The 25,077-nt window shown below is 56.4% G+C and overlaps 1 protein-coding gene across 1 annotated transcript in view; it reads right to left on the bottom strand.

Annotated features, from left to right (window-relative positions):
* The window catches only part of RFTN1 (raftlin, lipid raft linker 1), a 194,960-nt gene that overhangs the window by 46,544 nt on the left and 123,339 nt on the right, over positions 1 to 25,077 (bottom strand). The window contains 1 exon segment of the mRNA XM_058290796.2: positions 18,784 to 18,892. Within this exon segment, the coding sequence (XP_058146779.2) occupies positions 18,784 to 18,892 (109 nt within the window).

The raw sequence follows: 25,077 nt of genomic DNA, 5'->3' as shown, positions 1-25,077 counted from the left end.
TCCACCCTGCACCCCTGCCTCGCTGCCTCCACCCCCACTCTGATCCCTCCACACTGTCAGCCTGTGCTCCCCCACCCCCACTTGGGGCTCCCCCACTCGATGCTCCCCCCACCCCACTCGGGGCTCCCCCACTCGATGCTCCCCCACTCACTGCTCTCCCCATCCCCCCTCGGGGCTCCCCACCCCCTCGGGGCTCCCGCCTCATGAAGCATGCTCCACTGTCCCCTTGCTTCCAGGTCAGCCCTCCCCACCTCCCCCCTGGCCCATCGTGGGGCTGAGCCCCCCGGACCCGCCGCCCGTCCCTCCGCTGGCCCCCGAGGTCACCTCGGAGCCCACGCTCCCCACAGCAGCTCGACCTTCCCTGAAGGGTGTCGGCCAGGCAGGCGCCTGCCTATAGCCCCAGGGTGCGGCCACCTAGGGCGAAACGCCGACTACAGACGCCGCTGCCCTCAGGCCAGGGCCACTCACCCCTCCAGCCTCAGCGGCCTGGGCGGGTCTGGTTTTTAGGAGGCACCGGGAACCGAACCCCGGCCCTCCCGGGTGGGAGGCGGGCGCTCAACCGCTCGAGCCACCTCCGCTCCCGCAGTCTGTGCGTTTTGAACATTCGAAGTTTGCTCCCACGGAGGAGCCTGGGCTAGCAGAGTCCCCGGTCTCGGAGGCTGGGCCCCTGGACCTCCCCACAGCTGCTTCTCCCTGTCAGCAGGAGGCGTGGTGGCCCCCGAAACGCCAGAGCCAAAGGCCACCGGTCCCGCGCCTCCTATCCTTTGCCTAATTTTCCTGTCATTTATTTCCACCCATCTGTTTCCCTTCTGCAAACCAGCGAGCGCTCCACCAGGGCAGGGACGCGGGTCTATCTATTTTGTCCTCAGCATCTGGAGCACTTCCTGGAGCACACGAAGGATTCCATAAATATTTATTTAGGGACCGAGGGTGGAGAAGCTTAAATTTGTGACATCTCGAGTTACCCTCGAGTGGAAAATTCCGATCTGCAATTTCAAGTAATAGCCATCGGAGGCCAATAATCTTTTGCAAATACACTCACTCGTCTGAGGTTTTGAAAATCTGCACATCGCTTGCTACTGGTGTTATCTCAACAGAAAAGAGAACCGGGGGCTGCGGAAGCTGACTTCCGGGGGCAGTTAATCTCCACTCTCCAGAGAGCGGCTCTGTGAAAAAACACTGCCTGCGGCCCAGGGCAGCGGCCTCTCAGGGGGAGGAAAAGAGACGGCAATGAAGAATTTGTTCTCACCAGCACTTCGTCACGAGCTAAAAAGTGCCTCCTCTCCGCCGGCCCCTCTTTCATCAAGATGCCCCCGAAAATGAGGCGACACGTTTCCGCGTAAAAGCAGCCAGGCCGTGGCGCTTTGACAAACCCAATTTTATGCTTTGGTGATACCAGTGAATCTGGAATCACCAACTCGGGGCAAAGAACCTCCAGGGTGTATTAAGGTTCCTGGAATGTTCTGGAAAGCGAGCTTGAGTGTTTCCAGGGAATGCAATCTCATTCCGCAGTTAAACGTGGGGAGCAAACGCCTTCCACCAGGAGCAGATGCTTCCCTTCACACCACGCGGCTTCCACGTCCAGCACTTGTGACTTTCCCCCCCACCATCCCTGATGTACGTGCGCTTCCGAGACAGGAGCCAGAGGCACCCAGACAGAAGGCTGAGGCGGCTCCGTTCAGCAACCAGTGACAAAACCCCTTTCTAGTCCCGCGTCTCCAGAACAACAAAACCGTGACTGGCTGTCCTGGGATTCGAAACCCCTGAGGCAGAGGAAGCAGCCGGACGATGTCCCCGTGGTGGCCTTCAGGACGCTCTGCTGAAGGAACGAGCGCCTGACTGGTTTCAGTTTTTGTCTATATCCTCCAGATCCTGGCTCTGCTGGAGGGTGGAAAGGATTTCAGAGGGTTCAGATCGCATGACGAGATGTGACCGCGGCGAGTCACAGACAGGGTTTCGGGTGGGGCGCGTCGGGGCCGGTGGCGAGTCTTGAAAAGTGCTGGGATTATACACTGAAGGATTATTTTCAATGCCCAATCGGCCTCCTATGCAATACTCAACCTCGGATCTCCACGCCTGCCTTCGCTTTCATTTCTAGTGTGTTCTACGCCAACCCTGCCTGTTCTCAAAGGTTCTCACCTGGAAGAACGCGTGGAGAGGACTCGATTTTCCAAACAACCTCTCTCGTCCCACACACGCGTCTGGAGCGCTCATCAAGAGGAGTCCACGACCTTCGCCTTGAGCCTGGGGGGTCTTTGTGACAGCCTCACCAATGCGTCTGGTGAGAAGGACACCACGTGACGTTGAAGGCCTGCCCCTACAGCTCCACGGACTTCTGCCTTGCTCTCCTGGAGGCTTGCTCTAGGGCCCAGTCAACCCAACCTGATGGCACGTGAGTGGCCGCCTTGAACGTGGGTCCCCCACCTGCTACCACGTGAAGCAGAGACGGGTTGGCCCTGCCAAGCCCTGCCTGAGTCTCAGATTTGGGAGCAAAATAAGCAGCTCTTGTGGTTTCAGGCCGTTATGTTTTGGGGGTGGCTTGTTACGCGGCAATAGCCTCAAAAATACAGTTACGCGCGCTAACAGGTACCCGTGGGGAGCTACAGACTGAAGTGGCTTCTTCAGGTGAGAACGCCACTACGCTTTATTAGAAATGCACCCTCGAACATGGAGAAATGTAAATAAACACGATAACACCAGTGCTTCCCAGGAGGAGACCCACAGGAGTGTTCTTTAATGAAGAGGTAAGAGCAGCTTGTAATTAGCCTCTCAGCTTGCGCGGAGCCTCCCAACTGCTGGAGCAAGCAGGTACCCCGGGGAATGCCGCGGCCGTAGCGCGGCTTCTGTTATTAATCTGCTTAGCAGACCTGTTGGCGGGCTCCACCTCGGTTCTTGTTTATCACAAGTTACAAATGTGCAGAACATGAATTAATGATGAGGGTTCGCAATTCCAGAGCAGCACAGAACGACGCCACCAGGCTCGGAGAGGGCGACTGAGGTTTAGGAAAACCTCCCCCCCGCATCCTTCTCCCAGCATCCCACAGGGAGGCTTTCCTTCCCTGCTGGAGAACGTTCCAGAAAGCAGGCGGAGGAAAGTCCCATTGTGCCTGCCGAGTGGGAGCACCCCGGAAATAAAGTTCTCCATCAGCTGAATGATGGAGTTCCGTCAAAAACTCACTTTACTTCCACCAGGAATCTATTTAAATGTTTTCTTTTTTATTTTCTTAAGGTTTATTTTTTATTTATTTCTCTCCCCTCCCCCCAGTTGTCTGCTCTCTGTGTCCATTCACTGTGTGTTCTTCTCTGTCCACTTGTATTCTTGTCAGTGGCACCGGGAATCTGTCTCTTTGTTGCGTCATCTTGCTGCGTCAGCTCTCCGTGTGTGCGGCGCCACTCCTGGGCAGGTTGCGCTTTTTTTGCACGGGGCCGCTCTCCTTACGGGGCGCACTCCTTGTGCGTGGGGCTCCCCTATGCGGGGGACACCCCTGTGTGGCACGGCACTCCTTGTGCGCATCAGCACTGCGCGTGGGCCAGCTCCACACGGGTCAAGGAGGCCCGGGGTTTGAACCTTGGACCTCCCATGTGGTAGGCGGCCGCTCTATCCATTGAGCCACAGCTGCTTCCCTAAATGTTTTCCTGTAAAGGCCTTCTATCCCTTTGGGCATTTTCCTTCTGACTCCCCCCCCATGGCCTCCAGGCTTTCCCCTCTCCACCAGGCTGAAGGCTTCTTCGTTGCCTCCTGCCCACTAACGGCCCGACACCGTCATCAACTGCCCCCGGCTCACCCCGTCCACCGCCACCTCTTCCACACCCGGGGATGCCGCTGGCGGCTGGCGGCACGAGGCTGGAGGCTGAGGGGTACCTGGGAGGGAGTCTCGGCTGAACCACTCCTCTTAGGCTTCCTCGGGCTCGTTGTAAGGAGTTACTAGGACTCCTGGCCTTCTGTCCAGTCCCATAAATCCTGGGTCACCTCGACAGTTGCGGCAGCACCCCGGAATGGTCACCTAGCCTCGTTTACATTCTCTCAAACACATAAGAAGTCAAAAGTGATCCCACGAAGGAAGGAACGTTTAGATTTTTCTCACAGTGAAATTATTCCCTGTTGGAGTGCCAGAAGGAAAAGGTCATTTTTAACCTTAAAAATATTTTTAGAAACTTGTAAAAATGATAGCCTTTATTTTGAGCTCCAGTTAGGTATCCGTTAAGGAGGAAGACAAAACCAGTTAGCAGTCCATCAACAAACACCGATCTGTTGGATGACGGGCCACAAAACTCAAAAATGCGGGCCCGTGGCGCTAAAACTTGGCATCCCATCGTGAATCTGAATTACTCAAATATACCTCTTTGGTAATGAGGAGGAAATAACTGAAAAAACGGGATTCACCCACGAGAAGTGGAGAATGAGGAGCTGAACCTTCGAGACGAGCTTGTCCCTAACAGGGAAGCTGGAGGCCGAGAAAGTGGGGCATTCCGCCAGCGCCCCCCGAGGCGCCACTGGCAGGTTCCCTGCAGCGGAGTCGGGAAAGCTCTGGAGCCGGGCTTTCAGATCCCGGCTTTCTCGGGGTGGGGGGAGGCAGCGGGGGTCACCGAGCAGCCCCAGCTCAGGTGCTGCCCGTCCCACCCTCGCCACCGCTCCCTCGTATCCCAGCGGGGTCCCCTCTCGGAGGGGTCTCTCCCGAAGGCGGGGAAGAGGAGACCCCGGCACGGACTCCGAGACCCCAGGAAAGGACTGCGCGTCTGCTCGAGCAGCAAGAGGGAGCCCCAGCCGGGCGAGCGGAGGCCCGGGCGCTGCCAGCCCACGCGCCACTCCTCCCGGCGGACGCCCCCTGCCCTGCCTGCCCCCGGCCCCACGCGGCCGGCAGGAGGCCACGCGGCCCAGCAACACGGGCGTCTGGACCGCTGGCGCCATGCTGGACCCAGGAGCTGGCATGCGTGCCCGTCGATGGCGCGTGATTAGCACTCAGAACGTGCCCCGTCTCCTAGGAAGTTCTGAGAAGCTATCCACGCGTACAGATGCCACGGTGGGAGCGTTCCTGAGGATAACTGCAAGTTCCCCACAGGAAACGTGGCTTCCGGGAGGCAGGACGGTGGCACCTGACATCCCCGAGCCCCTGCCACGGGGTCCACGCGCCAGGCGCCAGGCAGCCCCAGGCCCGAGACGGCCGCTGCGGGACGCGCTGCCACCTCGTCTCCACCGCGCTGCCCTCCCGCACAACCATGCCCAGGCTCTGCACCTCGGACATGACGCGCTTTTGTTCCTTCAGCCCGTAATCGTTCACCGAGCACCGGTTCTATGCCTTGCGCTTGGGAAAAAGAGACAATAAGCATAATGATTAAATAAAAGGAGTCAATGGATGGAAGGAAAATAGAGAACAGCAGAGGGGGTCAGACATCCTGGGGTGCGAGTGATGGGTCACGCTTCTCTTTTAAAAACCGGTGGGAAGGGCGGGCCAAGCAGGTCTCTAGAGGAGGAAGCGCATAAGACGCCCAGTATTCAACAGCCACGACGGGACGCTCCAGCTCCCAGCAAGCTGGAGGGGTCACAAATAACCATACCTTACATACCGTGCGTGTTTCCTGAGGATTTCACCCAAAGACGGTATCCTCAGGAAAGGGGGACTTCTGAGCAGGGGTGTTTAGCCTTTTCTGTTCCACAGACCCCTTTACCCGTCAGGGGGAACCATGCCCCCTGCTAAGAAGGTGGCGGCAGGCGGTTACGACACTCGACTGCAGTCGGGGCTAACAAGCACCGTAATTTCCAATTATGGATGGGCGTAAGCGGTTTTTCCAGATATGCAACCATTGTAATGTGGTATGAAATCAGTACTGCTGTCATTTGCTACATACATTCATTAGTGAAGGAAATGGCTAGCTTTTAGTTAAAAGTAAGGGAAAATAAAGGTAAGAGGTTAATATTTTGCAATTCAAGCTCGTGGACACCTGAAACCTTCCTATGCACCCCTGGCTAAGAACCCCTCACGTATGTATGTATTTTTCCTCTCCCCTTCCCCTCCCCGCCATTGTCTGCTCTCTGTGTCCATTTGCTGTATGTTCTTCTGTGTCTACTTGGATTCTTGTCAGCAGCACCGGGAATCTGTGTCTCTTTTTGTTGCGTCATCTTGCTGTGTCAGCTCTCTGTGTGTGCAGCCCCATTCCTGGGCAGGCTGCACTTTCTTTTGCGCTGGGCGGCTCTCCTTACGGGGCGCACTCCTTGCGTGTGGGGCTCCCCTATGCGGGGGAGCCCCCTGCATGGCAGGGCACTCCTTGCGCACATCAGCGCTGTGCACGGGCCAGCTCCACACGGGTCAGGGAGGCCCGGGGTTTGAACCATGGACCTCCCATGTGGTAGACGGACGCCCTAACCCTGGGCCAAGTTCGCTTCCCAAAAGCAGGGGAATTTAACAGAGATGTAAACTAATTCCCACAGCGTGAACCAGAATTGTGGGGGCTGTTGTAAGAACCCTCTAAGGCATCCTCTTACAGACGGCTTTTAAAAGGCATTGCAGGAATGCTTATGCACAAACAGAAACAAATACCTGGCACCACCGAGGAACTCAGAGACGCAGAGCTGGGCGTGAGTTCCTAGGGCAGTCCACTCCCATGGAGTTCAGAAACAGGCCGAGCGAGGGAAGCCGAGGTGGCTCAAGCGACCGGGCTCCTGTCTACCACACGGGAGGTCCAGGGTTCGATTCCCAGGGCCTCCTGGTGAAGGCGAGCTGGCTGGCCCTTGCAGTAAGCTGGCCTGTGCAGGGGTGCTGGCCCACGCAGAGAGCTGGTGCAGCAAGATGATGCAACAAAAAGAGACACAGGAGAGAGACAATAAGAGAAGTGGCAGACCAGGGAGCTGAGGTGGCACAAGAGATTGAGCACCTCTCTTCCACTCTGGAAGGTTCCTGGAGTGGCTCCCAGTGCTCCCTAAAGAGATGACGAGCAGACACAGAAGGACACAGTGAGCAGACAACAGGGGGGCAGGAGTGAATAAATAAATTAATTTTAAAAAACAGCAGGCAACGCTAGCCCTTGGTGTTAGCAAGCAGACAGGGCTCCTTGGGGAAGAGGGGCCTGGAAGGTGAGCTGTCCTACTTCTCCACAGGGCTGCACACCCAGGTGCACTCCCTTCGTGCAAATTCGCGAGCTGCGCCTGCTTAGGGGCCCCCTGTGTTTATGTCATTTTCCATAAAAAGACATTTTTCTATTTAGAAGCACGGCAGAAGAAGCGGCGGCATTATGGAGATTTCTCATTCACGTACGAGCTGAATGAGAGAAAAAATGATCCGAGGGTGAGAAGAACGAGCACTGATGACTTAGGAGAGAGCTTCCAACGACAGCGTCGTTCATGAATCTTAAAAGCACTGGATCCCAAACGATTTGGCTGAACGTAAACATGAGAGCTCAAAACCTGTGTTAGATGCCCCCCAAAAGCCATTCCGGTGATGAGAAAGACTCTGAAGGTAAAAGATGCCGGAAAAGTGTGGGAATAAAACCGGTTCATGAAATGAAGGCATGGAAAATGACACTCTCTCCAAACACATCTATTTCACCTAACTTAAAATACACATGCATACCTATGGTAACAATTAATATTATAAACAGAATTTTAATTATTTCAAATATACCCCTACAAAGTGGCATGTTAAGTTGGTCCCAAATTGCTCTTGGAATTTTTCACAGGGAAAATGTGAGCTCTGCTGTCTTGGGGAATATATGCCACCTAACATAGTGTTCCATGTCTTCTTGTGGCAACAAGAGTCATAATCACAAACATCTTTTATTAACTTAGAAACCAAGAAAACTGTTTAACTCAGCTCCATGAAACTGGGCTGGCCAATGAAGTAACCCAGTAGCACGTGTGGACATCAAGCCCTTGAAAATGCTAGAATGACTGGGGAGCAGAACTTTTAATTTTATATACTTTTTATTTTTTGAGGTACTGGAGTCAGGGACTGAACCCTGGACCTCATATGTGGGAAGCTGGTGCTCAACCCCTGAGCCACATCGGCTTCCCTGAGTTGAGGTTTTCATTTATTGGCTTGTTTTTTGGGGTTTTTGATTTTAAGGAAGCACCAGGAATGGAACCCGGGACCTCCCATGTGGGAGCAGGAGCTCAACCGCTCGAGCCACATCCGCTTCCCCCTATGTACTATTAATGAAGTAAAATTTAAGTTAAAAAAACTGAAGCAGAATCAAGTATTTTTCTGTTGCAGCTTTATTTTGTAGAACTCTTACTTTAACCACTGAAAATGTATAGTTCGGATTGAGATGTGCCCTATGCGTAAAATACAACCCAGATTGTGAACACTTAATTTGAAAACAAAAAAGCAAATTATCTCACTACATGTCGAAAAGATAATATCTGGATTATACTGGGTTAAATAAAATATATTACTAAAATTAATTTCACCTTTTTTAATGTGGCTTCTAGAAAATTTAAGATTACCTATGTGACTCTCATTTTATTTCTGTGTCAGAGTTGCTTTACAACAAAACGGGACTTTTTAACATATTTTTTAGTAGAGAAGGTGTGAACGTACAGCACGATCATGCGGACTGAGCAGAATTCCCATCCGCCACCCCTCCACCCACCCCAAATGCCACTTTTAATTAGGCACTGGAGGGGAAGAGCTGTAAGAATGAGAAAAATCAAAGCTGGGAAACCCAACACGTTTGACGATCTGATTAATGACTATGACAACAGAGCTCCAGGAGAGGGAGGAAATCGGAGAAAAGTAAAAAAGGGGGAAGAAAGCAAAGACGCGTGTGCTTCTTTCATCAGGCCGCGGTCAGATGAAGCGCTCTCTGACAAGCGCGGGGCACGTGCCACCTTGATGCCCCAGCTGCTGACAAGTCCAATGACCTAGATTTTGTTGGCCGTGTCAGAAAATTGCTACGTCTGCCATGAAAGAGGCAAGAAGAGTGACAGCCGTGCGGGCACACGTCCTTTTAGGGTGAGAACAGGGAGGGAGTTTTCGATTGCCCTGCTCCTAGAGCTGCATCCAGCATCCATGTGGAATCTAAGCCCCCTCTCGATATAGAGGTGGAGTGGACATCACCATCCCAGGGTCCACAGGATGGAGGAATAGAGGCTGGACTAGAGCGGACTTACTGATATTCTATTCATGAACTCTTGTGATTAGTAATTGAAGAAAATGTGGCATTGGTGTGGAGAAAGTGGCCATGGTGGCTGCTGGGGGTAGGGAGTGGGAGGGAGAGATGAGATGTGGAGGCATTTTTGGGACTTGGAGTTGTCCTGGGTGGTGCTGCAGGGACAGTTACCGGACATTGTGTGTCCTCCCATGGCCCACTGGGTGGACTGTGGGAGAGTGTGGGCTATGGTGTGGACCATTGACCATGAGGTGCAGCGGTGCTCAGAGACGTATTCACCAAGTGCAATGAGCATCTCATGACGATGGAGGAGGTGGTTGTTATGGGGGGAGGAGTGGGGTGAGGGGGGTGGGGGTATATGGGGACCTCATATTTTTGAATTTAACATTAAAAAAATAAATAAAGACAAAATAGATAAATTGCCCTGCTCCCACCTCCCTTCTGAGAGGGGCGGGTGAGGATGGCAGGACACACGGTCTTAGGCCAGCCCGGTGGCCGGAGTGCCGCTTCAGTGCAACGGAGGAAAGACCGGGAGGCATTTGACTCACTGGCCCACGGCAGTTCTGTGCAGCTGGAGAGGGCCAGTGTTATAAACCCCGTTTTTACAAAAGGGGAGCTGGCCCCCAGCTACTGACTGTCCGGGTGGTAGGCCTAGCGCCTTCCAAGGCGTGCGCCATGGTTTAGGGGGCATTTGGCGAAGGGGCGGGCAGGGGAAGGTGACCAGATGATGTCTGGGAAGTGCCCGGTTAAACGGGCAAGCGGGGCTCTCGCTGCTCGGCTTCTCGGAGCCTTGGCTCTTTAAGGGGGCACCGTGGCTCCCCATACACACTGGACCCCAAAGCGCCTTCTTCAAGATGCACGCACGTCCAGAGGCACCGGCTTAATATGGAAATCCTCGTCTTGTCCCTCTGGCTCTACCCTCAGCCGGAAAGGACCGTCCCAGAGCCCGGTGGGCCAGCGCCGTACCAGGCCGGGACTCCGGGGCCCTTCACTGGCCGTGGGAGCAGGGCGCGCAGCAGGCCCCGCGGCTGTGCCGTGTCCTGGGGAAGCGGCCACGTTCTCGCACCTTCCGGGGCGCCCGACTCTCCCCAGGGGGCCCGGCTAGCCTGCAGCAGGCCCTGCCTGACCCCAGGAACGTTACCTTCCACCTGCGCAGGGGGGGGGGAGAGATGATCCGTCCTCGGCCAAAGAGGCCCACTGGAGGGGGGCACGGGTCCAGGGGCGGGGTAGCCCACCCCGGCCTCGTTCCTGAGAACAGGGCCTCCCGGGCGCACCCCTGCCACCTCCGCTCGGCTGCTGTCCCGCCCCCCCGCCGGCCTGCCGCCTGCTCAGCCGACTGCTGCGGCTTCGGTTTCCTTCCTCCTGGGGCAATTTCTCTGCAGAGACCACCAGGACGCAGGGCTGCCAACCAGGTGCTGCCCGCAGGACCAGCGACGGCCGGCCCTCTGCCCCCTGCACACGTGACAGCCACTCCAAGGACCCCGTGTTAGCCAGAGGGACGCTGATGCAAAACACCAGAAGCTGGCTGGTTTTTGTCAAGGGTGTTTATCTGGGGTGGGAGCTTACAGATACCAGGCCATAAAGCATAAGTTCCTTCCCTCACTAAATTCTACTTGGAGCAAGACGGCTGCCGACGTCTGCGAGGGCGAGGGCTTCCTGGGTTCCTACGTTCCAGGGGCTTGCTTCTCTCTGGGTTCAAGGTTCCTCCCTTCCAGGGTCTTGCTTCTCTCTGGGTTCAAGGTTCATCTTCCAGGGTCTTGCTTCTTCCTGGGCTCAGGGTTCCACTCTTCCTGGGCTGGCTTCTCTTTCCTCTGTGAGCTGACTTCCTGGGGCTCCAGCTTAAGGCTTCAGCATCAAACTCCAACATCAAAAGCTCCCAACTCTATCCTTTGCTGCCTTTTATCTGTGAGTTCCCAATCCTTCAATGCCCTAATGACATGACCCAATCAAAGCCCTAATCATAACTCAATCACACCAAGTACAGACCACATGACGAACATAATCCAGTATCTATTTTTGGAATTCATAACTCTATCAAACTGCTACAGACCCCAAGTTAATTTTTCTTCTAATGTAACCTCAAGTTCTTTCATTATTATGTCATGTGATTTGGACTCCGAATGCTAAAAGTTAAAAAAAAAAAACTGCAATGCTTTACATGGGCAAGTTCTAACACGCCGATCAGATATTAAAACTCAGTCGATTAATAAAAAATCACACGAAGGAGAACGACGACGATAATTCTGCAAATCCACGGAAAGAAAGGACGTTTCAAATTTGAAATTGAAAAACAAACAAGACACTCAGAAGCATCCTAGGCATCACCTGGAACCTTATTCGTGGTTTCTGTGGGTCAAGGGCAGTGGGTTTTAATTCCAGCCCAAAGGCATTTCGGATCAGCCTTGCCCAAGGATATAGAGGGAAGAAGTGGCCCTGAGAGGTGGCCGAGGACACTGGGGCCTCCCCGGCAAGGGAGGCTTGTGGCTTCCGCCTTAGGGGCGCTGGCCCAGCTGCCGGCCCAACCCTCTCCTGCTGAAACTCGCCTTCCCTCGCCTTCCACCACCCACGCCAGCCGGTCTCCTCGGCCTCACCTGCCCCGGCCCTCCCTGTCGCCTCCCGTCTCCAGCGAGCAGCGCCCTGGCCACCGCCCTCTGCCCCCACACGCAGTGCTTCTCCCCCTGCGGCCTAACTGCACCCACCCTGGCCCGGTCCACTCAGCCCCTGCAGCCATGGGGTCTTTCCAAAGGTGAACCTGGCACCGTGGTTCGCTCCGATTTAGCATCTTCCAACGGGCTCTTCTGAGACGAAGGCTCAAGCCCTGCATGGCTGGACCCTGCTCACCACCAGCCTCGGCCTGCCGGGGTCACCGGGCCAAGCCCAGCAGGCCCTTTTCCATGCTCGTCCTGCTTGATCTCTCTTTTTATTTATTTATCCCGCCCCCTCGTTGTTTTGTGCTGGCTCTCTGCCCTCTGCATCCATTTGCTGTCTGCTCTCTGTGTCTGACTGTCTTCTCTTTAGGAGGCACGCAGAACAGAACCCGGGACCTCCCATGTGTCAGAGAGAAGCCCAATCACTTGAACCACCTCAGCTCCTTGCTTTGTTGTGTCTCTCATTATCTTTGCTCTTTATGTCTCCTCGTTGCGTCATCTTGTTGCATGAGCTCACCATGCCTCCCCATTGCGCCTTGCTTGTCTTCTCCAGGAGGCACCAGAAACTGAACCCAGAACCTCCTTTGTGGTAGGTGGGAGCTCCATTGTTTGAGCCACACCTGCTTCCCCCAACTTGACCTCTTGCCCACTTTATCGTGTTCTCTCACCTCCTCTCGCAGCAAGCTCTTTCCTTAGATGCTGTAACAACACGCCCTTCAATCCTACTTCGTAAACAGTCCTCTTGCTCCCTCTTGGGAGCCTCCCGAGGTCTGTCACACCCTCTCCTCTCCCCGCTGCCGGCACGTGTTCTCGTCCTACCCCACAGCTTTGTCCTCAGTTGGTGGCTACCCAGTGTGGGCCTCGGCCCAGCCCGGACAGGACAAAGTTAGACCAGCATTTAGGCCCGTTGGCCACACTGCACCGTATTTTCATCATCCTTTACGAAAGCGTCAGTCCACGATGCTTGGAAACAAGCTGTCGTTCCCACAGGTATTTTGACAAACGCTGCTCCAGATCTTGCAAGGTTTTAAATTTATCTGATCACAGCTAAAAACTAAGAAACTTCACAATAAGAAAATGAAACCACGATCAGTTCACTGACACAAAGCAAACCGAACACCCAGTTTGCACCTCAGGCAAGCACAGCTCCCTCCCGGCCTCTCCGTGAGCTCGAGGCCCACACACGTCATGTCCTTCTAGACCGTTCTCCCAAGTGTCTCAGCGGCCCCTCGGTCCCCAGTCTCGTGACCTCTGCCCCCCGGGCTCTCTGCTGTGTGACCCTCTCCTCACAGACGCCCTCGCCTCAGCCCGCGGCCCCGCGCGCCATCTTGGCTATGACAAGAAGGCTCCCTTTGGGTTTCGCTTTCAATTCATTCACTCACGCACACACTGCGCTCTGCAGAGCGACACCGAGGAGGCCCCCCCAACCCCCGCGCTTCCACCCACGCGAGGGCACGCTCACGGCTGAGGGAGCCACCATGCCCCCTCCGCTACCACCAGGTGCGCCTGCACAACGCGCCCTACGTCCCCCGCTTTGCGGTAGGTGGGCTGTGCCGACGAGAGGAAAGCCTTTTATTATTTTTTAAAGATTTATTTTATTTCTTTCTCTCCCCTTCCCTGCCCCCCACCCCGGTTGTCTGTTCTCTGTATCTATTTGCTGCATCTTCTTCTTTGTCCACTTCTGCTGTTGTCAGCGGCACTAGGAATCTGTGTTTCTTTCTGTTGCGTCATCTTGCTGTGTCAGCTCTCCGTGTGTGCAGCGCCATTCCTGGGCAGGCTGCACTTTCTTTCACACTGGGCGGCCCTCCTTACGGGGTGCACTCCTTCCGCGTGAGGCTCCCCTACGCGGGGACACCTCTGTGTGGCAGGGCACAACTTGGGCACATCAGCACTGCGCATGGGCCAGCTCCACATGGGTCAGGAGGCCCTGGGTTTGAACCCTGGACCTCCCATGTGGTAGGCGGGTGCTCTATCCATTGAGCCACGTCCGCTTCCCGAGAGGGGAGCCTTTCTAACATAATTTCCCTTTCGCTCTGAATCGGTGTCTCGCATTAACTAGAATCAGAGCCGGCACAGCATGTGTAGAAACGGGCTCCGGATGCGCAGCTGCCGCCAGGAAGCCAGCAACGAGCCCCTAGGTGCTGCCCGCTGAGTGGCAGGGCCTGGAGGACACGGGGCCTCTGTCGTTCCAAGCAGCCGTTGAGACGTTTTCCCACGGCCGCGTGCTCTTCTTAGGTCACGACGCGAGCAGCGGCGCTGGTCTCCTGAGGGCACCGCCGCTTGTGTGGCCCGGCACGGCGGGTCTCTCGCCATTTTCCCTCCCCACGGGCCAGGCGCCCCCCGGCCCCCCGACCTTCCGGAGGCCCGGCTGTCCCTGGTGAGGCCCAGCCCAGGGGGCTCTTGCAGGCCATGGGGAGGGGGCGGCAGCCAGGGCCGGAGCCAGGCGGGGGCCCGGGGCCGAGTGCTCCAGCCCTGCCCCGACTGCGCAGGGGGCAGAGGGCACCGTCGGGGGAGCCCGGCGCCCGGGTGCCCCCTGCCGGGACAGGCTGCGCAGCAGAGGCGGCGTGCGGGCAGGTCGGATCCCCTGTGCTCTAGTTTCGCCCATGGGGGGCGAGACGAGGGGTCTCCGTTCGATGCATACGGGGTCCGTGACGCACAAGGGGGACCCCTCTGTGGGGTAAAAACCCCGCTGGACACTTCCTAAACGCGTCCGCGTGAACGTGGCGCGGCCTGTCCCGCGGCGGCAGCAGAGGCTGCTCTTCTCCTTGGCCCCTGCCCGGGCTCCAGGCCGCCTGACTGCCCAGGGCAGGCCCGGGGGGCGCTGGCTGTAGAGCCAGAGGACCTGCCGCCCCTCTCCTTCGCCTGTGCCCCCCACCCCAGGCCCCAGGCCTGCCTACCCCTCCTCGGGCCCCGGGCAGGCCCCGGCCACCCCCTCGGCCTCCAGCGTCGCCGCTCCCTGGCAGAGCCGTCCTGCTACCCCACAAGTCTGGCCGAGGACCCCTCGCGCCCCCCCCCCCAGGGCCCTCTGCCGCCCACCGGTGCCTCCCGTGCGGAAGGCCTGACCCTGCGCCAGCGCGGGGCCCACGCACGGCCCTCGCCATCTCGGAGCCCGCATTCCTCATCGCTAGAAGGCGGACCCCTGCCCGGGTGGCAGGACCGTGCAGCACAGGCACCGAGGACACGTCCGAGCCCCCCAGGAGCCCCCATGAGCACATGGCATGTGGAGCACGGCCACAGCCACGCTGCCGTCTCTGTCTCCCAGGTGAGCCTCCGGGGGCTCTGGACAGACCTGCCCGGCCACAGGTGCGCCCACGGCCTCGCCGCACCTGCCCTCGAGGCCCGTCTCCAGCATCTGAGGACGTGCTCCCACCACGTCGGCCCATGCCACGTGTCTGTCCTAAGTAACCTCGGGAGTACCCGGCGCCCGGCAGGGCACGAGGACGGAAAGGCCAAGCCAGTGACCTGCACTGACGGCAGCCAGCAGAAAGCTGGACGAACCCACCGGGCCCCCCGAAAGGCAGAAGGGCGTCTCACACAGTGCCCGCAGCCCCCGTGCGGCGGCACAACAGGGGGCGGCCGGGAAGCGTCGCGTCCCCGGCTAATTGGACACAACCAAGATGGGAGCGTCTTTACCTGTCCTCATTGTGGGGGATAATGCCATCGCTTCTCCCTCTTTCTATGCAAGCCCTCGACCTGGAGGTCTGGCTAATGTAAGACACTGGGTGGAAAAAATGACGCTGTGGCCTCATTCTGCGGGGGAGTGATTCTCAACAGCTCAATTGTCATATTCAGAGAACACGAGAAGGTACAATGACCAAACGGGATGATTATCATCTCATCATCTGAGGACGGAGCCATTATCTCACACAGATAATGACCCAGATGAAAAGTAATGACAGCTGAAAGCAGGAGGATTGCATCCAGCATCCATGTGGAATCTAAGCCCCCTCTTGATATAGATGTGGAGGGGACACCACCATTCCAAGGTCCACAGGATGGAGGAGTAGAGTATGGACTAGAGTGGACTTACTGATATTCTATTCATGAACTATTGTGATTAGTAATCGAAGAAAATGTGGCATTGGTGTGGAGAAAGTGGCCATGGTGGCTGCTGGGGGTGGGGAATGGGAGGAAGAGATGAGATGTGGGGGCGTTTTTGGGTCTTGGAGTTGTCCTGGGTGGTGCTGCAGGGACAGTTACCGGACATTGTGTGTCCTCCCATGGCCCACTGGGTGGACTGGGGGAGAGTGTGGGCTATGGTGTGGACCATTGACCATGAGGTGCAGCGGTGCTCAGAGACGTTATTCATCAAGTGCAATGAATGTCCCATGACAATGGAGGAGATTGTTGCTACGGGGGGAAGGAGTGGGGTGAGGGGGGTGGGAGCTATATGGGGACCTCATATTTTTCTAATGTAATATTAAAAAAATGAATAAAGACAAAAAAATTTTAAAAATTAAAAAAAAAAAAGCAATGACAACGGCTGCAGCAGCAGCCAGGGACGACAGCTTCATCCCGGCCTCACCCAAGCACTGACAAGCGTCCCCGCGGCCCACGCTATCCGCCAACCATCCACAACGAGACAGCCGCGGTGGCGTCCTGCGTGCTTCTTCCCAGGGCGCTCCCGGGCCCTCCGCCTGGACGTGACAGGAGCACGTGCAGGTGTGAAACTGCCCGCAGACGGGCTCGCGTCGGCCCAGGGCCCCCCGGCTCCCCCGGCAAGCAGGGCGGTGTTTTCTCCAGGATCAGGTCCAGCTGCCGAGAGCGGAGCCCGGGCGGCGGCCCGGCCCGCCCCTGCCCCTCTGTCCCCTTGCCTCGGCCGCCGGCGCGGGCACGAACGCTGCGGCCGGCGCAGACGGCGGAAGGGCCGGCCCCTGCCGAGCCCGGGCCACGTCCACCGGTGAGGGTGAATGGGGCGAGACCCCCCCGGGCTTTCCAAGGCAGGGCGTCGTACTTGCGCTCTGCGGGCCCCGGCTGTCATGCTTAGAGGAATCAGGGAGGGACTCTGGGCTACCCACGTGGGGACAGATGCCAGGGCAGGAAGTGCCGAGCCCTGGGAGGCAGAGTGTACACGCTGGACTTAAGAACTTCCTATTTTAAGATACCAGGGGAGGGCAGCGGGGACGGGTGGCGGCCTCAAAGGGTGTAATTTGCCAACTGTCAAAACATCGCTCTTACACGAGTACAGAACGAGCAAGGGCCCGCGGTCGCCAGGCAGGGGAGCGCAAACCGCAGCACCGGCTCGCGTCCTGCAGACGTAAGCACCTGACTGTGGGGACATCTCTACGAACCGAAGTGAAATCCGTGTCAACGTTGGCACTACAGGAACAGCGCGGCCGAGCAGCACGTGACCGGGCTCCGGTTTCCTCGAGACTCGAGGGCTGCACAAGGCCTGGCCTTGGGAGGACAGGACGCCAAGGCGCACGTCTCGAAAGGGCACGTGGGACAGCGGGGCAGAGCCTGAGGCCCTCGTCTTTCCACCAGATACCCTCCTTTTGACCACGGGCTTTTGAGTCTCAATTACAAACCTACTTCTAAAACCATTTTTCTCCAATACTCAGGTCACAGGGTAAATTCCACTTCTAGAATGTCCCCACCCAAGCTTATATAAAGCCTTTTATTCACAACAGTGCAGAGAAGATGGCCCCTTGACACAGACTTAGAGAACCACTGGAGTTGGGAGTGAACGTGGCTCCAGCATCGGGCTTCATTCCTGGTGCCTCCTAAAGAAAACAAACAACGAGCAGACACCGAGCAAAAACAATGGAACAACGAGCAGACAACAGGAAAACAAAGTAGCACAAACGATGAGCAAAAACAATGAATCAAACAGACGTGGGAGCCATCGCGGGTGGGGGCAGTTTTTTTGAAAAATTAAAAACCAAACGAACACTGGTGTTCTCCAGCTTAAGTCAAGAAGAGGCACGTGTGAACAAAACCGAGTTTCTTCCTTGTTTCTTAAGTAACAATCTGAATTCTACCAGAGTGGAGAGAGCCTCCATCATCCTGGTAAAATTACCAGAAATCCTGGCCCACGCGATCATCTAACTCCAAACCTACAGGTCTCGGCAGTGCCTGGCAGAACCCTGCACCCCGGTGAGTGGTGAAGGGAGGGCGTCAAAAGGAGGAAACACCCTTTCAAGGGACGAGCTGGTTATTGCGCTCTTCTGCAAAGCCCTCTCAGCGCTTCCCCAGCTCCACGACTGGGCTCCACCTTTCTCGGCCACACCCGCCCATCTTCTCTTGGTTGCGTGCGCTCCCACCTGCCTCCGGTGTTCACTCGAGCCGGTCCCTGTTTGGAGAGCCCCCAGCTGCCCCAGGGCAGCCCCTCACCACAGCCCCTCGCCCTCCCGCCCTAGTGCCAGGCACCCCTGGGGCCCGGGCCACGCGTGCCCAGGTGCTCCACGGCGCAGGCCTTCCCTCCGGCGACGCCCACCGCGCAAAAACTGGCCAACGAGGCCGCAAAGGAACCCAGCCACCTGCCCGGACGGGAGCCTCCGTTATCCTGGAAGGCTGGCCAAGGGAGGACAAATGAGCCCAGTTTGGGCAGGACATTCCTTCCCGGGTGAACCACATCCTATCCAAACCCCAGTGGATCCCGCAATCGGGCTGAAACCGCACGTGGCACACGGGAAAGCTCAAAAGCAGGGACATTCTGGGGCAGAAAATGAATTCCTGGCAAGCTGGGTGATTTTCCAGGTACGACCGCCCGCCGGCAGCCGCAGGACCCTGGCACGCCCCCACACCTGGAAGGAAGGGGGCTTGCGGCCGTGGAGGCCCGCACGACGACGGGGAGCCGGGGCGCACGGCTCGCTGCGGCCGGAGAGGAGCCTGGCAGCCCCGGAGGCCTGGCAGCTGCCACCCTGCCCACCCCCAAGGCCGGGGCCTGGCCAGCAGGGGCAGGAGAGGGAAGCGCCTTTTCTCACGGTCGGCGCCAGCCCGCGAGCTGGGGGGGCCGCCCAGAGGCCAGGCCACGCCCCTCCACTCGGGAAGGTTCTGGAACCTTCCAGCGTGGCCCAGCCGCCGCGCTCACCTTCTTAATGAACTCTGGGATGGCCTTCTGGTCCGACAGGTGGCCTAGGGAGGAACAGCTGTCCAGCTCCAAGGTACAGCCTTCATTGTGGGGGTCAGTCTTCTGAGATCTGCAGAGAGTGGGAGAAAACAAAGAGGTTTCTGCACCATGTAAACAAAGCAAAGGCTGTTTCATCAACTCCAAATGCTCCTCTGAAAGGCACTACTGAAAATGAAATTATCTACGGCAAACTAGCTCGAATAACAAGCAGAGATCCACAGCACAGCCCGACCTGCCAGGCGGACCCACTGAGAAAACACACTGCTAGAGAGCGATGAGCTGAGCGTAGTACGCGCTGTACGTGAGACCACCCAACACGCTTCTGTCTTCCAGGGCTCAGAGAAAGAACTAGTGAGACACAACTCGCCCAGTGAGAATCCTCTCCAGAGGGCGGAGGGCTGTGTGTGGGAACTGGGCCAAAGGAAGCTAAACTTTTTCTTTTCTTGGAAGATTTTTAAAATTTTTATTTCTCTCCCCTTCTTCCCCCCCTCCCAAGTTGTCTGCTTTCTGTCCATTCACTGTGTCCACTTGTATTCTTGTCAGCAGTGCTGGGAATCTGTGTTTCTTTTTGTTGCATCATCTTGTTGCATCAGCTCTCCGTGTGTGCAGCACCATTCCTGGGCAGGCTGCACCTTCTTTCATGCTGGGCGGCTCTCCTTATGGGGCGCACTCCTTGCGCGTGGGGCTCCCCTACGCAGGGGACACTCCTGCATGGCACTCCTTGCGTGCATCAGCACTGCGTGTGGGCCAGCTCCACACGGGTCAAGAAGCCCTGGGGTTTGAACCCTGGACCTCCCATGTGGTAGGCGGACGCTCTATCCGTTGAGCCAAATCCGCTTCCCACTTTTCCATTTTTTTAAATGAAGAGAACATATGCATCCATCACCTAGGAAATTAAAAATTAATTAGTTAAAGAATTTAAAAGGGCTCAGGCCCTCTACAAAGGGCGATCTGGCAAAAACCACCAGAAGTGAAGCTGCGTTAGGGCACGACCACAAGGCAGCTCGAAGCAGGGGTCTTGGGCAGGAGAGGGGGCGGGAAAGCCTTGGTCAACAGCAAGCGTCCACAGGCCCCTGCCCTGGCCCCGCCGAGGTGGCTGCTTCCACGTTCCCATCACACCCCACACAGGCAGCCGTGAGTGCGCAGAAGGACGCTGCGCCTACGCCGGGAGGGCCGGCAGCAGGCGGCCACCCCACGGAACGTCCCCCCACGGCCGTTCCCGCGAGCTGACGCGGGTCCTGTCCAAGGATACTGAAGGTGACTCCTCGGCTCAGCGGACAGGAGCGGGCAGGGCCACGGGAGCCGCTGGCGGGGCCACAGGGACGGGGCCAGCGGGCTGTGCTGGCCAGCTCTGTCCAGGGCACAGCCAGGATCCCCCGGGGAGGAGGGAAAGGACCTTGTGCCGCGTCAAGCAGCTCTGTCCACGAGGCACCTGCCAGCCCTTCTCGGAGGGCAGGTCTGCTCGGAGAATCCTTCAAGTGCACACGTCCGGGTTTCTCACCCTGACCTCTTGAGATGCACACGCGCCCCCTAATAAACAGTCTGAATGCATGCTTGCTAAAATACATTTAAATGAATTTCTAAGGTTCTTATATATCATGAAAAGCATTTATGCAACCATTAACCATCTGGGTATGGTTTACATGAAATTCAAAAGTAGAAAAATTTAAAAGGATTTCGATTTCCCCAGGTGTGCAACTGTGAGTGGGGTAAGCAAACTTCAAAAGCTTATTTTGATTTGCTTTTTTCCCTCAGACACATCCTTTCAAGCAGGATACTGATGCACACACTTTTAAAAAAATTGGTTCTCTGCATATTTGATTTTTTAAAAACCACACAAGTAATGCATGCATATTAGGAAGAAATAGAAAACGCAGAGAAGCACTGAAAATGACTGAAGCCTCCTCTGGAATTTACATCTAGATGCCCACTGATGTAGATACGGAAAAGCTTTTTAAAGTGGGAGAATCTGCGGGCCGCCTCATGGCCCGTTTATTAGGTATAAATACATCATGGGCCCCTTTCCATGGCAATAAATCTCTAATGTTCCACCATTGCAAAATAGTCCGTATGCTCACGTCATATTATGTTTAACCAAGCCGCTCTTGGTAGACACGTGTATCGTGCCACTTTTTGGCTATTCAAAACAATATTGTGGGAAACGGACTTTGGCCCAGTGGTTAGGGCGTCCGTCTACCACATGGGAGGTCCGCGGTTCAAGCCCCGGGCCTCCTTGACCCGTGTGGAGCTGGCCCATGCGCAGTGCTGATGCGCGCAAGGAGTGCCCTGCCACGCAGGGGTGTCCCCCGCATAGGGGAGCCCCACGCGCAAGGAGTGCGCCCATAAAGAGAGCCACCCAGCGCAAAGGAGGGAGCAGCCTGCCGAGGAATGGCGCCGCCCACACTTCCCGTGCTGCTGAAGCGGACAAAGAAACAAGACGCAGCAAAAAGACACAGAAAACAGACAACCGGGGGAGGGGAGGGGAATTAAATAAAAATAAATCTTTAAAAAAAAAAAAACAATATTGTAATGGCTCACATGTATTCCGTTCTCAGGATACCGACGCATATTTTCCTGCAATGTAAAAGGATAAGCCAATTCCAAATCCCAGCCTCCTCACCTTCCAACTCAGAGATCAGACTCATGTTCTCACCTTCCCACGTTCTCATTTCCACCCCACCCTCCCCAAAGGACGGAGTAAGAGGCACTCAAGCCGAAGGTTCCAGACTTTTGAAAAGACTAGGCAAGACCAACTGTCATCACAAGGGGCTCAGACAACGAAGGCTGGAGAGGGGCTCTAAGATGTAAAATCCAGCTGCTCTGTCACACGGAGGCTGAGAGCAGAGGGTCCAAGATGGTTCGCGAAAGCCGGCTCACAGGTGTGCCCCGTGCCCACCTGGTGAGACACCTCAGGTGATGGAGGGAAGGCGGGTTTGTCTTCCAACTCTCAGCCCAGGTTGTAAAGAAAAACTGCTAGACTAGCACCTGAGGACTTCTGGACAAGAGGCTCTACAAGGAAGGCCGCTCTGGCTGTTGTCCAGGGGCCGTAGTGAACCCAGCTGCGCCTGGACCGCGAGGAGCACAAAGGCGCCACAAAAGTGGGCGTGACGCACCTTTTCCGGAAGAGCCCTGGACAACCCCGGCTCACTCCATGGTCTCCTGGAAAAGCAAACGACGACTGGGGGAAAAGACGGGAATCTCCAGGCCTGCCGTGTCTTCAGGAATGAGCTACGCACTTGGAAGGGAAACGATGGGTGAAGGATGGAAGGATCTGGAGCTGCCCGCACCCTCAGGACAGGTAAAGGTGTGGGCAGCCCGAGCCCTGTGGGCCTGGCAGGGGCCAGCTGCTGCCAGGCCCCCTCCCTGCACTGACCCCAAGGACACCGGCCCGGGCCCAGCAGTGGCGCTCACCCACGGGCCGCAGGAGCCGTTCCCGGGCCCTGGGCGGGCGGCCAGCGCCGCGGCAGGGACCCCAGGGGCGCCCGGAGGTCCCCTCCTGCACGGGCGGGCCCTGGACTTGCTTCCCCCCCAGCAGCCGGGGGCCCCACGATCGGGCTTCCGCGGAGCCCATCTCGGCAGGCCGGGGTGGACACGCAGGGGGCCAGCCGCCGCGTGGCGAGGGGTCCACGGAAGGGCCGACGACGCGGGGGGCTGAGGAGGGGTCTGTCCCCGCTGTGCCCGGGAGGGGCCGCCGCCCAAGCCCACGCCTGTGCTGTGCTGACACAGCTTGGGGCAGGATCCCGACTCGCTCCCGCGGCTGAGCGGACACGCGTGGTCCCTCAAGCTGCTACGGCGGCGGCAGCTGTCACCCAGCACAGGAAACCAGCACGTCACCGGAGAGGAGCACCCGGCACCTCGCGCTCGGAACGGCCCCCAGCCAGGCTCACGGGGCCACTCAGACCCCAGGAGCAGACCTGTCAGGCCACGGCCTCCGCGTCCTGGGGCAGGGGTCCCGCTGGGGGTGGGAGGCTTCTCCACGTGGCCTCCAGGCCCCTCCAAGGCCACGGCTCGGGGAAGTGGCGTTCTTGGACCGTCCCTTCCCACTGACCTGAAACTCTCGGGCCAGCAGGGCTCTGCCACCTCACGAGGGAGCGCGGAAACCCCGCTTCTGCTTCCGGAAAGGTTTGTCCTCGGGTCACCCTGGAAAAGGTCTTAGGAGCTCACCCAACTGTCCCAGACCGAAGCTCGGGTTGCTTCCACTTCCGGGAAGGACAGAGGCATCTGGGCTTATGCAATAAAGAGAGGGACTCGAGATGCATTTTTAGAGACACAGAGCCAACGACAAGCAGCAGCAGCCCAGCCTGCGAGGCTTGGAAATGAGCACCAAGCGCTCTGCAGTTCCCCAGAGGCCCCTGGAGACGGGCACTGTGACGGCAAATGCACCACCCACCACCCACTCCGTAAATCCCTCCAGATTCACCAACTTGAGGCTGCAGGTCCTCAGTCTGACCAAGAGTGGGTGACGCCAGCTGCGCGCCTCTGGACAGTTCATCTCAACCTCCTGCGTCAGAGATAAGCGCAGCTGTAAATGTGGATGTTACTAGTAGCTATCTCGGCACCATTTTCAGGATTAAATAAGACAGAAGCAGGGAAGCCCTTCGCACCAGCCGATGGCATGTTTGGGGCTCAATAAATACCAGCCGTCACAGATCTGTGGCTGATATCTGTAACTGCATTCTTCACTTTTCCTTCCTAGCACTTCTCCCAGTTCATAATTACTAATTTATTCAATAAATATTAACTGTGCTACTACTATGTGCCAGATACCATAACAGACATCAATAGGCAGAAGAGACAAGTCTCCATCCTTGTAACTGAGGACCCAGCGGTGGGAGACAGACGATAAACAATAAGCGCATAACAGAACATGTTCAAAGTTCAGGGTGTTAAGGAAAAAAGAAACAGGCACAGCAGTGGGATCGGGAGGCGCGTGTGTGCGCGCCCACACAGGCACGGTGAGCTTTAACGAAGAGAGTCGGGGCTGCTGCACGGCGAAGGCGCCATTTTGAAAAATGACCTGCAGGAGGTGAAGGCGTTGACAAATCTGGTATCTGGGATAAGAGCTTTCTAGGCAGTGGGAACTGTCAGGCCAGCGGGCCTAAGAGGGAGCATGTGAAAAGGCCCTGCGGCTGGAGCTTGGGAAACACAGGGGAGAAGGAGAGGAAACTAGTTAGAAAGCCAAGGGGAGCTGGAGAGCTAGAGCTGTACGGGCCACCGGGAAGACAGCCGCTTGCACTCGGAACGAGGAGAGCTTGGGAGGGCGTGGTGTGAAGGGATGCCGTGTCCTGACTCTGTTATTTCAAGAGGGTCCCATTGGCTGAAGGCGACTGCTAAGGGACTACCTCAGTGGTCCCCGCAAGAGATGGTGGTGACTTAAAGTAGAGTGCTAGTGGTGCAGATGAGAAGTCCTGGATCCTGGGTATCCTTTGAAGGCACAACCTTTAACTTTTCCTTACGGATGTGGGACATGTAAGAGAGAGAGCAGGTGAGAAAAAAGCTTTGGGGGAAGATCAACAATTCAGTTCCAGCTATGCTGGATTCGAGATATCCAGTAAACGTCCAAGTGGAGATGTCAGCTGAAGATAAAAGTCAAGTCTGGACTCAGGGAAGGGGCTGCAGATGTGAATTTGGGAGCATCAGTTTACAGGTGGTATTTAGAGCTTGAGGCTGGATGGGATCTCCTCAGGATTAATGGAGAGTGAGAAGGATCAAGGACCAGTGTTGGGACCTTCCATCATGAAGAGGCTGGGAGAGAAGAGGAGAAACCAGCAAAAGACAGAAGAGGAGCGACCAGAGAAGAAGACCAAATGGGTGTGGCGTCCTGAGAGCCAGAGCAGGGAAGCTTGGCGTATTAAACTCTTACCAGATCCGTGGTTTCCAAATATTCCTCCCATTCTGTGAGTTAGCTTTTTATTTTCATGATGAAGTCTTTCGAAATGCAAAAGTTATTCATTGCAGTGAAGTTCCATTTCTCTATTTTTTCTTGTTTTTTTTTTTTTCTAGTGCTTTTGGTGTAAAGTCTAAGAAACCACCGCATAGCACAAGGTCCTGACGATACTTCCCGACTTCCCTCTAGGGGTCTTATAGTTCTCCCACTTACATTTAGGTCTCTGATCTATTGTGAGTTGGTTTTGGCATAGGGATGTCGAGTTTACCCAGCACCATCTGCTGAAGACACGACTCGTTCCCATTGAGGGGACGTGGCACCCTTGTCAAAAAATCAACTGGGGTAGCAGATACAACTCAAGTGAAGCA

Source organism: Dasypus novemcinctus, chromosome 31, assembly GCF_030445035.2.
Source record: "Dasypus novemcinctus isolate mDasNov1 chromosome 31, mDasNov1.1.hap2, whole genome shotgun sequence".
Taxonomy (NCBI): domain Eukaryota; kingdom Metazoa; phylum Chordata; class Mammalia; order Cingulata; family Dasypodidae; genus Dasypus; species Dasypus novemcinctus.
The sequence above is the reverse complement of the archived record's forward strand: the minus strand, read 5'-3'. Positions and strand labels throughout refer to the sequence as shown.